At 42.6% G+C, this 13,176-nt stretch overlaps 1 protein-coding gene across 1 annotated transcript in view; it reads right to left on the bottom strand.

Moving 5' to 3' along the window:
- Positions 1-12,764: 12,764 nt before the first annotated feature.
- Positions 12,765-13,176, bottom strand: part of LOC125280128 (transmembrane protein 132C-like) — a 17,800-nt gene continuing 17,388 nt past the window's right edge. The window contains exon 3 of the mRNA XM_048210453.1: positions 12,765-12,779. Coding sequence (XP_048066410.1) covers positions 12,765-12,779 — 15 coding nt within the window. The remainder of the gene's footprint in view (positions 12,780-13,176) is intronic.

Here is a 13,176-nt window from a genome sequence, read left to right as displayed (position 1 = left end):
AGGGATGGTCATTTAATGAAACTCAAATGTAAATATTCTAATATTTTGAGATACTGGATTTTGGACTTTCATGAGCTGTACGCTCTAATCAACAAATTAAAAAAAAAAAACTTTTGAAATGTTTTACTTTACATGTAGGGAATCTAGTATAAATGAAAGTTTCATTTTTTAAAATAATTTACAATGAAAAAATGAACTTTTTCACGATATTCTAATTATATGACCAGCACCTGTAGATATGCATGTGTAGTAAGTTGTTTGCCATTGTTCTGTTCCCGGCATTTCAGAGAAAGTCGACTGTTCAAAGTTCTTCCTTTTGCCAATATCTGCTTTTGTGTGTTACTTTTGTGTTAATAATAAAGATCCTTTTCTGAAATGCAATTTGTAATCTGTTGATTTAATGTACTTGAACTGAATTAATGTAATACACTTGTAGTGTAATACCAACATTCATGCTTAAGTATAACAAAATGGGGATAAAATTACAAATGAAATGTACTTTCAATTTGTTTCTACCTTACACTATAATAACATTGCACTGAAAGTATGTGTCTATGATGTTTAGGTTGTAATTGAACTTCACTTCAAAAACATTATTATTGTCATAGTGGGACACTTTAAAAGCACTAAATATAGTTAGGAAGTGCATTTGTAGATCACTTGAAATGTTACAGAGGCATACTAAATTAACTGTTTATAGTAATTATAAGTATGATAGCAGTATGCACAAAATGTACTTAAACACAACTATAATTTGCACTGCAATGCCTTTTTAAGTGTATTTCCATTAGAATGGAAATACAATGCAATTGTACTCTAAGTGTGCTTAATTGCTCATGAATCTTGATTTTCATTAGTGTATTTTAGTGCACTTGAAGTTTAAAAAAAGTTGTTCCATTTTAGTATACAATTTACACTAGAAGTGTAGTTAAATATATGTTAAGTTGAAGTTAATACATAATTGAATACACTTAACTATACTTGGATTTGACGAAAATAGTACAAAATGTAGAAAATATACTTAGTACACTTTATTAAAGTATATTTTTAATAGAATTCTTTTTCACCTGGGTGACTAAGAATGCATTACTTTGCACTTGTATAGTCTTTTATTTTGGACTTTTTACAAATTGGTAATAGTCAATTAATGGAGAGATTATCGATAATCGAATCAAACCGAAATAGAATCGGACTGAAAAAAACAAAAACAAAAAAGAGTCGTTAGATTAATCGATGCACCGAAAAATAATCGCTAAATTAATCGTAAAAAAAAATTATCGTTTATCCCAGCCCTAATCCAACCCACTGTCACTTTTACCATATTGCTTAATCAGTGAAATTCAAACAAGAAGTATTAACAGTAGTCAATGACGGCAAAAATGGCAGAGTTAAGTGGATTTTCAAATTTGTAATCTGGGAAGTCAGGTCTGTATTCCAAGACATAACGTGAACATGCATGTTCTTCAAATTAAAGGGTTAGTTCACCCAAATAGCAAAATTATGTCATTAATAACTTACCCTCATGTTGTTCCAAACCCGTAAGACCTCCGTTTATCTTTGGAACAAAGTTTATTTTAGATTTAGTCCGAGAGCTCTCTGTGTGTCCAGAAAGGTAAGAAAAACATCATTAAAGTAGTCCATGTGACATCAGAGGGTCAGTTAGAATTTTTTGAAGCATCAAAAATACATTTTGGTCCAAAAATAGCAAAAACTACGACTTTATTCAGCATTGTCTTCTTTTCCGTGTCTGTTGTGAGAGAGAGTTCAAAACAAAGCAGTTTGTGATATCCGGTTCGCGAATGAATCATTCGATGTAACCGGATCTTTTTGAACCAGTTCACCAAATCGAACTGAATCGTTTTAAACGGTTCGCGTCTCCAATACGCATTAATCCACAAATGACTGTTAACTTTTTTTAATGTGGCTGACACTCCCTCTGAGTTCAAACAAACCAATATCCCCGAGTAATTCATGTACTCAAACAGTACACTGACTGAACTGCTGTGAAGAGAGAACTGAAGATGAACACCGAGCCGAGCCAGATAACGAACAACAGACTGACTGATTACACTACAGATGAAGTGAAATCAGTGTACACTTTAATAAATTATACTTTGTATTAAAAATAAGCGTACTTACTAAAAGTACACTAAATTACCACTATACATTTTTGTATTTTAACATATTTTATGAGAGCACTCTGATATGCCACTAAAAATACACTTATTTTAGAGTGTACTGTATAAAGTGTACAGAAGTCACACTTTTAATGAAGTGAGAACATAGTACACTTTAAAAAAAGTATACTAACAATTAATTTCCAAAAAAATATACTTCCCATAAGTACACTGAATTGCCACTCTAAGTATGTCAAATTTAATACACTTAAAAAAAATAAACTTCAATACAATTTAAAATACATTTACAACAAAGTACACTTTCAAAAAGTACATTTAAAAAATAATTTGATTACTGATAAATTAGTATACTTACTGTTTGGACTATTAAGTTGAACTTAATTACATCTTTTTCGAAGTATACTTTTAAAAAGTACAAACCAAATACTCTTTAAATAAAGTACAACAAGTAGAAGTATACTTGTTTTATAATTCATGTACTTCATTCATATTTCAAATACACTAAAGTATACTACTTTTTTACCTGGGAATATTTACAGTACTAGTCAAAAGTCTCTCAAATATAATTCCTTCGAAGTGATGGTACTTTACGTAACATTATGTAAGTTGACATTTGTGCTGGCTACTGTATACAGGCCACCAGGACACCATACAGACTTTATCAAAGAATTTGCTGATTTTCTATCGGAGTTAGTACTAGCTGCAGATAAAGTCCTTGTTGTTGGTGATTTTAATATCCATGTAGATAATAAAAAAGACTCATTGGGATTGACATTTGCAGACATTCTAAACTCTATTGGTGTTAGACAACACGTGTCAGGTCCCACTCATTATCATAATCATACTTTAGATCTAATATTGTCACATGGAATTGATATTGATGCTGTTGAAATTCTGCAGCAGAGTGACAACATCTTAGATCATTATCTAGTCTTGTGTATACTACATTTAGTCAAGGCAGCTAAACTGCCTCCCTGCCATAAATATGGTAGAATCATCACTTCTACCATTAAAGATCGCTTTATAAATAATCTTCCCGATCAGTTTCATCAGCTTAGCATACCAGACAGCGTAGAAGACCTCAATGTTGCAACAGAAACTATTGCCTCTGTCTTTTCCAGCACATTAGACTCAGTTGCTCCTTTGCGTTTAAAAAGATTAAGGAAATTAATCCAACGCCATGGTACAATGAGCACACTCGGGCCCTAAAGGTAGCAGCCAGAAAAATGGAGCCCAGCTGGAAGAAAACAAAACTAGAAGTATGGAGAAGTGGAGAGAGAGAATGATTGAGTACAGAAAGGCCTTAAAATCTGCTAGATCTGCCTATTTTTCAAAACTTTTAGAAGAAAATAAACACAACCCTAGGTATTTATTTGATACAGTGGCTAAATTAACAAGAAATAAAGCTTCAACTTCTGATGTTTCCAAAGAGCACAGCAGTAATGACTTTGTGAACTTCTTTACTTGCAAGATTAATAATATTAGAGAAAAAATTATAACCAGGCAACCGTCTACTACAGTATCGCGTCAGACAGTGCATTGTAGTGTCCCTGAGGAAAAATTCAATTCATTTACTGCTTTAGGAGAGGAAGAATTGTCTAAACTTGTTAAATCATCAAAATCAACAACATATGTTAGAGCCTATACCGACTAAGCTATTGAAAGAGATGCTTCCAGAGGTCATAGATCCTCTTCTTAATATCGTCAATTCATCTTTATCACTAGGACACGTACCAGAAACTTTTAAGCTGGCTATTATTAAACCTCTTATTAAAAAAACACAACTTGATCCTAGAGAATTAGTTAATTACAGGCCGATCTCAAATCTCACTTTTCTGTCAAAAATACTAGAAGGGCAGTATCATCACAACTATGTTCCTTTTTAGAAAGAAATAGTATCTGTGAGGATTTCCAGTCAGGATTTAGACCGTACCATAGTACTGAGACTGCTCTCATTAGAGTTACTAATGATTTGCTCTTATCATCAGATCGTGGTTGTATCTCTCGATTAGTGTTACTGGATCTTAGTGCTGCATTTGACACTACTGATCACAATATTCTTTTAAATACACTCGAAAATTATGTTGGCATTAGTTGAACTGCATTGTCATGGTTCAAATCATACTTATCTGACCGTTATCAGTTTGGAGTAGTAAACGAAGAGAGGTCATATCGATCACAAGTTCAATATGGAGTACTGCAAAGCTCAGTACTAGGACCGCTGCTTTTCTCTCTGTACATGCTACCCTTGGGAGATATCATTAGGAAGCATAGCATTAGTTTTCACTGTTACGCTGACGATATTCAGCTCTATATTTCTTTGTGCCCTGACGAAACTTATCAATTCACAAAATTAACGGAATGCATAGCTGATATAAAAAATTGGATGACCAGTAATTTCCTACTACTAAATTCAGAAAAAACAGAGATTCTAATTTTTGGACCAAAAACTTCTTCACATAATAACCTAGAAAACTGTCTAACACTTGATGGCTGCTCTGTTAAGTCTTCGTCGTCAGTTAGGAACCTGGGTGTGCTCTTTGATACCAATCTTTCATTTGAAGGCCATGTTACTAGCATCTGTAAAACCGCATTCTTCCATCTTAAAAATATATCTAAACTACGACATATGCTCTCAATGAAAAATGCAGAACAGTTAGTTCATGCATTCATGACCTCAAGGCTAGATTACTGTAACGCTCTACTGGGTGGTTGTTCTGCTCGCCTGATAAATAAACTACAGCTCGTACAAAATGCAGCAGCTAGAATTCTTATTAGAACTAGGAAGTATGACCATATTATCCCAGTTCTGTCAACACTGAATTTGTTACGGTATACAGGAGACAGACACAGATGTAACAGGTAATGGATGTTTATTTGACCACAGTAGAGCAGGTGAACACACACAGGTGAGTGAACTGGTTGAATAGCAGTTTGAGCAGGTAGTATGAGGAATAGTTACTGTCCTTTCTCTTTGCAGGTAGATGTATGTTGGAGCTTGGGGATCGCTGGAGAACTGAGGAGCTGACTGGCACACACCCACACAGCAGACGAGGCACACAGAGGGAAGGAGACACGCTGGAGACAGGTGAGTATGCGAAGAGGAGTCCTTGAGGTAAGCATAACATATGATATATGCGAACGAGACCGGACGTGGAGTGCTGTGTGTGTGTGTGGGTTTTATAGTGCTGTTGATGAGTGAAGTGATGAGGTGCAGGTGGCGGTGATCAGTACTCTGGTGATGGCGTGCGTTGTGATTGGAGGTTGGAACCTGACGTGTCTGTGACAGTACCCCCCCTCCACGGCCCGCTCCAGAGGGCCGAGGACCCCGACGCCGTGGTGGTCGTCCTCTTCCCCGCGGTGCCGGTCTCTCAGGGTGACTGTCGTGGAATGTTTGGAGTAAGTTGGGGTCTAAGATGTCGTTCCTTGGGACCCAGGAGCGCTCCTCGGGGCCGTATCCTTCCCAATCCACAAGATATTCCAACTGACCACCACAACGTCGGGAGTCCAAGATCTCCCGAACCTCATATGCAGCTCCGTCCTCCAGGATGAGTGGAAGGGGGGTTCGGCGGGAGCCACGTCAGGTCCTGTGGGAAGAACAGAAGGGTGGTGAGTTTTCAGAAGTGACACGTGGAAAGTGGGGTGTATACGATACCCTTGTGGAAGACGGAGTTGATAGGTGACTGGGTTGACCTGCTTGACGATTGGGAATGGGCCAATGAACCTGGGACTCAGCTTTCTGCAGGGCAGACGCAGTCTGATGTCTCGGGTGGATAGCCAAACCATCTGACCAGGCTGGAAGACAGGGGTGTTGGAACGTCGGAGGTCGGCTACCATCCTGCGTCTGCGCAGGGCTCGTTGCAGTTGATGGTGTGCTGAGTCCCAGACCCTCTCGCTCTCTCGGAACCAGTAATCCACTGCCGGAACGTTGGAGGGTTCCCCATCCCAGGGGAACAGTGGGGGTTGGTAGCCGAGTACGCACTGGAACGGTGTGAGTCCTGTAGTTGACTGTCGGAGGGAGTTTTGGGAGTACTCGGCTCAACCCAGGAACTGGTTCCAAGAGTCCTGGTGGTCATGACAGAAGGTACGGAGGAAGCAGCCGATCTCCCGCACCTTCCTTTCCGTCTGCCCGTTCGATTGCGGGTGGTATCCGGATGTCAGGCTAATGGCCACACCTAGGAGGGAGTAGAACGACTTCCATACCCTGCATATGAATTGGGGTCCTCGGTCGGAGACAATGTCCTCTGGTATTCCAAAGTATCTGAAGACTTGGTTGAAGAGAATTTCGGCGGTCTCCATGGCAGTGGGTAATCCTGGAAGTGGGATTAGACGGCACGATTTGGAGAGAAGCGGTCCACAACAACTAGGATGGTGGTATTTCCGTCTGAGACAGGGAGATCAGTAATGAAATCCACTCCTAGGTGTGACCATGGGCGATCTGGAACGGGCAGCGGAAGGAGTTTCCCAGCTGGCAGATGACGAGGAGATTTGGAGATGGCACACTCCCTACAGCCCTGCACGTACCTTCTGACATCCGAAGCCATCCCTGGCCACCAGAAGCGTTCTTTAAGCAACGAGAGGGTTTCATTGACCCCGGGTGACCAGTGCCAAGTGACGTGTGAGCCGAGTGAATGGTGGGAGTGCGTCGTGTCCATGGAATGTAGAGCAAGCCGGGTGGACAGCCCGGCGGAGGGTTCGTGGAGGCATTGGAGGAGGGAATGGTCTCTTCTGACCAGGTAATAGGACTTACGATGAGAGAGCTCGGGATGATGGGTTCTGGTTCCTCGGTCTGTTCGTCAGGAGCATGGAGACGGGAGAGAGCATCGGCCTTTACATTTTTGGTGCCTGGGCGGTAGGAGATGGTGTAATTGAAGCGGGAGAAAAACATCGCCCAACGGGCTTGCCTTGGGTTCAGTCTCTTTGCTGATCGAAGATATTCAAGGTTTTTGTGGTCGGTTAGCACCAGGAACGCGTGTTTGGCTCCCTCCAGCCAATGCCTCCACTCTTCCAAGGCAAGCTTAACAGCAAGAAGTTCCCTGTCACCGATGGAGTAGTTGACTTCCGCCGGGCTGAGCTTGCGGGAGAAGGCGGCGCATGGATGGAGTCTACTTGGCGTCCCCTGCTGCTGCGACAACACCGCTCCCACTCCAGTTGTCGAGGCGTCCACTTCTACGACGAACTGTTTCTCTGGGTCTGGATGTACGAGTAAGGGAGCAGTGGTGAAGGCTTCTTTGAGCTGGTTAAAGGCGTCGGTGGCTGCCGGGGTCCAGGACAGAGACTTGGGCTGATGACGGAGCAGGCTGGTGAGTGGATGGGCGATGGAACTGTAACCTTTGATGAAACGTCTGTAGAAATTGGAGAATCCGAGGAAGCGCTAGAGTTCTTTTATGGTGGTGGGTTCTGGCCAGTTGGTAATGGATTCCACCTTCCTCTCGGATGCCACTGTGGTCGATACTGTAGCCCAGGAAAGAAACAGAAGGTTGGTGAAATGAGCATTTCTCTGCCTTGAGGAACAGGTTGTATTGGCGAAGTCGGGTGAGGACCTCCGCAACGTGTCGGCGATGTTCGGCCTGGCTCCGGGAGTATATGAGAATGTCGTCGATGTAGACTAGGACAAAGCGGTGGAGAAACTCCCGGAGCACCTCATGAATGAAGTCCTGGAATACGGAGGGGGCGTTGACCAGTCCATACGGCATAACCAAGTACTCGTAGTGGCCAGTAGGGGTGATGAAGGCGGTCTTCCACTCGTCCCCCTCACGTATCCGGATGAGGTTGTACGCGCTGCGGAGGTCCAGCTTCGTAAACACAGTGGCACCACGGAGATGTTCCAGGACCGCTGGGACGAGAGGAAGGGGATACCGGAACTTGACGGTTATTTTGTTGAGGGAGCGATAATCAATGCATGGCCGCAAGCCTCCGGCCTTTTTAGCCACAAAGAAGAAACTGGAAGCAGCAGGGGAAGTAGACGGCCTGATGTAACCTTGGGCGAGGGCTTCCTTGATGTAATCAAGGCCTTCTCCTCCGGGATGGAAAGTGGGTATATCTTACCCTTTGGCACTGGTTCACCCGGAAGCAGGTCGATGGCACAGTCCCATGGCCGGTGTGGAGGCAGCTTGGAAGCCCGTTGCGGGCAGAAGACATCGCTGAAGGGGGCGTAACACTTGGGGATGTCGACGGAGCATTGTTCGACTGGAATTTCGATGGACGTGGCGCAGAGAGAGAGGTCAGGCGAAGAAGATGGTGGAACAGGAAGTTCAGCCAGACAGCGAGAGAAGCATGTGTCGCCCCACTTCAGGATTTCGCCCGTTTTCCAGGAGATGATCGGGTTATGCTGCTCCAACCAGGGGCGCCCCAGAACCACGTCAGCGGTTGAGTCCTCCAGAACCAGCATATGAGCCTCTTCCCGGTGTAGTAAACCAACTTGAATCGTTACTGGTCCAGCCACGGTGCGGACGCGCTTACGGCTCAGGGGTCTGCCGGTTAGTGAGTTGAACGTGTAGATGGTAGGAGACGGAGTGGTCTTGAGACGAAGGTGGCGACAGATGGCTCCAGAGATGAAGTTGCCGGCTGACCCCGAGTCGATGAGTGCGACCACTGAAAGGGAGACATTAGCGGCAGTAAGATTGACGACAGTAATGAGTGGTTTCATCTTATGAGTAGCAGGAATAATAGCACTCACCAGGGGTCGCAGCGGTCGTGTGGGGCATGCAGCAATAGCATGCCCAGGTTCACCACAGTAGAGACAGAGACGGAGGGTCAGCCGGCGGCGGCGTTCTTCAGACGATAGACGAGAGTGTTCCACATCCATGGGTACTTGGGCTGGTTCTGGGGTGCTGACGGGTTCGGATCGGCAGAGGAGCACGTTGGAGAGGGACTGGTCCTGGTGCTCTTGGATGCACGCTTGCATGCGAGTGGCGCAGCGAATGGAGAGCTGGATGAACTTTTCGAGGCCGATGGAGCATGCAGCGAGATGCAGCCGCACCCGAGGTTCCAATCCTTGGCGATAAGTCGTTATTAGAGCTTGTTCATTCCATCCGCTGAGTGCAGCAAGCATTCTGAATTGCAAAGCATAGTCGTAAACAGACAGAGATCCTTGTTTCAAATTATAAAGTTTCTCACCAGCTGAAGAGTCCGTGATCAGTTTCCCGAACACTTCCCGGAAGTGGGAAATAAACGCCGAGTAAGATTGGGTTACAGCACCCCGCTGGGACCAGATGGAGTCGGCCCATTTTAATGCTTTGCCGCTGAGCTGAGATATAATGAACGCTATTTTGGAGGTGTCACTCGGGTACAGGTGCGGCTGCATCTCCAGGACCAGTGTGCATTGCAGCAGGAATCCGCTGCAATCCTCCGCCGATCCTGAGAAGGGCGCCGGTTTGGCCATGGGACTGGCGTACGGCGGCAGTGAAGGAGGACTGTTGACATCGTTGGTGGTGTTCGCTGGTGCAGGTGAAGGGACAGTAACTGGAGATGGCGGTGGAGGATGAGTGGATAATGTGCGCCGAAGTGCATCCACGAGTTCCTGGAATGGATCTGGCTGGCTCATACTGGGTCTGCGGTGTTGGTCCGGTCTTCTGTTACGGTATACAGGAGACAGACACAGATGTAACAGGTAATGGATGTTTATTTGACCACAGTAGAGCAGGTGAACACACACAGGTGAGTGAACTGGTTGAATAGCAGTTTGAGCAGGTAGTATGAGGAATAGTTACTGTCCTTTCTCTTTGCAGGTAGATGTATGTTGGAGCTTGGGGATCGCTGGAGCACAGAAGAGATCGCTGGAGAACTGAGGAGCTGAATGGCACACACCCACACAGCAGACGAGGCACACAGAGGGAAGGAGACACGCTGGAGACAGGTAAGTATACGAAGAGGAGTCCTTGAGGTAAGCATAACATATGGTATATGCGACCGGACGTGGAGTGCTGTGTGCGTGTGGGTTTTATAGTGCTGTTGATGAGTGAAGTGATGAGGTGCAGGTGGCGGTGATCAGTACTCTGGTGATGGCGTGCGTTGTGATTGGAGGTTGGAACCTGACTTGTCTGTGACAGAATTGGCTTCCTGTAAAACATTGTATAGATTTTAAAGTCTTGCTAATTACTTACAAAGCACTAAATGGTTTAGCTCCCTAGTACCTGAGCGAGCTCTTAATGCATTATAGTCCTTCACGTCTATTGCAATCTCAGAATTCAGGCCAGCTGATAATACCTAGAATATCAAAATCAACCGCAGGCGGTAGATCCTTCTCCTATTTGGCACCTAAACTCTGGAATAATCTTCCTAGCATTGTTCGGGAAGCAGACACACTCTGTCAGTTTAAATCTAGACTAAAAATGCATCTCTTTAACCTGGCATACACATAACACATTATCGATTTATATTTTCAAATCCGTTAAAGGATTATTAGGTTGCATAAATTAGGTCAGCCAGAACCGGAACACTTCCTATAACACCAGATGTACTTGTTACATCAGAAGAAAAATGGCATCTATGCTAATATTAGTCTTTCTGTTTATCCCGAGGTTTACCGTAGTCAATCGGATCCGGGCCGTATCCAGGTGAGACCAAGGACCTGCACCTTGACATGACCTGACATGATAAGTATCAGCAGAAATTGAGTCAACTAGATCATCCACTGTGAAGGCCTCATCAACATGATAACCAGTGGCGCAGCTCCGCAACAACCGTCCATACCGGTGTGATGAATACGATCCTCAACTGGATGGAACTGAAATAAATACTTTGAATGTTGCGATCCTATCGGACTTATGATGGCAACCTGAGTCGTAACAAAGCACTGTTCGCCAGAGGAGAACTGGCCCCCCAACTAAGCCTGGTTTCTCTCAAGGTTTTTTTCTCCATTTTAACACCTATTTGCCACTTGTTTGCCACCTGATGTCACCTGTTGGAGTTTGAGTTCCTTGCTGCTGTCGCCTTTGGTTTGCTTAGTTGGGGAAACTTGACATTTGACTTGACATTTGATATTCAACAGTGTTTTGATCTGCCTGCATTGACACTATTCTTTAAGAGCTGCTGTGCAGCCAAAATAATGTACCAGTTATCAATGTAAAGCTGCTTTGACACAATCTACATTGTAAAAAGCGCTATATAAATAAAGGTGACTTGACTTGACCTGTTAATCATTAGGTAATGTTTAATAAGTTCATTAGTAAATATTAACAAGCATATCTCATATTTTAGGTATGTGAATATAATGATCTGTTAAGCATTATATAATGTTTGTTAATGATTTATTAATGAAAGTTATTGTTACCTGAATAGTTTTTAAGAGAAAACTCTTAGCTAAGATTTTTTACTGTTATTTAGGGGAACTCTTAGTAATAAGATAAAATCTTTTGTGAATGTATCTGTCATGGGTGGTTGCAGGCAGGTAGACGAAGAAGACATAGATCCAACAAGGTTTAATGATGAATATACACAATGCACAAACTTGCAGGGCAGCATACACTAACTGTAACATAGATCGGACAAGGAATGCAGGAAAGAAACAACTTAAGTAGTGAATACAAACAAGGATGATTAATAGGACACAGCTGACACATATGAACTAATAATGATGGAAACCCAGAACACATGATGAATAAAAACGAACTGAAGGTCCATGACGACAGAAACTAACAGAACATAATGGTGACACTATCAAATAATATTGTAATATTTTGATTGGTTTACTGACATTGAAAATGTACAAATAAAAAAGTAATGTACAAATCATTTCTATCAGGAACAACAGAGAACTCTGAACACCTACTGCTGGGTACAAAGTGATAGTGAAATGCATTCCTCAAGTTTAGGGTGTTTCAGCATTACAGAATAAAAAAAAACACTGGGGAAGGGCCTTTTTACTTCCTCCAGTGCACAAAGAAAAACACACTGCTCCTCTGAGATCAACACTAAATTCCTGTTACAACCCAAAGCCAGTACCTGAGGGGCCCCACTAGCACTGGGAAGTGAACAAAGAGGGAAGAGAGAGAGAGAGAATAGAGAGTATACGAGAAACTACATCTGTGATTATCATTATGGAAAGTGTATTGAGTGTAGAATTTCTGAACTTGAATAACCGGTTGGTTCATGTTGAGTGCAAAGTACGGGGCGGGGGAGGGGGACGAGGGTGGAAGGACAAGATAAGCTGTGATTTGTAGATAGAAGCATTGCATGACAGCACAGAATGTAGTTTAACGCAGAATATCTTCAAGAAACATTTGAGCAGAGCAGAAGAGAAGAACAAAAGGAGCACCTTTTCACCATAATGGAAACCCCTGATTCGTCCTCAGTGAGTAAATACATATTTTAAATATTTTGAAGAAAATCACATTAATAAATCAAAAGCCATATACCATCAGAGCTCATAAAGGGTCTGTAAGGGTCTGTAAATGCTGTATTTAAAATACATTTATTTATGTATGTTTTGAATTTTAAATTTTTTTCCGGGACTGTATTGTTGCACCTATTGCTTAACTAAATAACCTGAAATAAAATGGTTATTCCAATGCAGGAATTAATGCAGTGAAACCACAGCAATAGTAACCTGAGACTTTTTAACACTTTAGATGAACTACCCAGTCGGCCTGAACTGTTTGATTTTGAGGGTATTTCTATGGTCCACTACTTCACTGACAACTGGGAAAAGGTGAAAAACTTTCAAGCAAGACCTGATGACGTTCTGATCGCCACTTACCCCAAAGCAGGTGAGGATAATTTAGCCAGCATGTGATGTGACCACTGATCTTATATAAACTACCATATAAGATAAATATAAGCAAATCAGCATGTTAGCATATTAGAATGATTTCTGAAGGATCATGTTATACTGAAGACTGGAGTAATGATGCTGAAAATTCAGCATTGCCATCACAGGAATAAATTATATTTTTAAATATATTAAAATAGAAAACAGCTTTTTAAAATTGTAACAATATTTCTGTCATGTGTATGTTCTGTTTACCTCTGTTCTGTCTTGTCTGCATTAGTCCTCATTAGTCATTATGGTTTCTAATTAAGTCTCGTCAGCTGTTCC

This window comes from Megalobrama amblycephala, linkage group LG12, assembly GCF_018812025.1.
Source record: "Megalobrama amblycephala isolate DHTTF-2021 linkage group LG12, ASM1881202v1, whole genome shotgun sequence".
In the NCBI taxonomy this organism is placed as follows: domain Eukaryota; kingdom Metazoa; phylum Chordata; class Actinopteri; order Cypriniformes; family Xenocyprididae; genus Megalobrama; species Megalobrama amblycephala.
The sequence above is the reverse complement of the archived record's forward strand: the minus strand, read 5'-3'. Positions and strand labels throughout refer to the sequence as shown.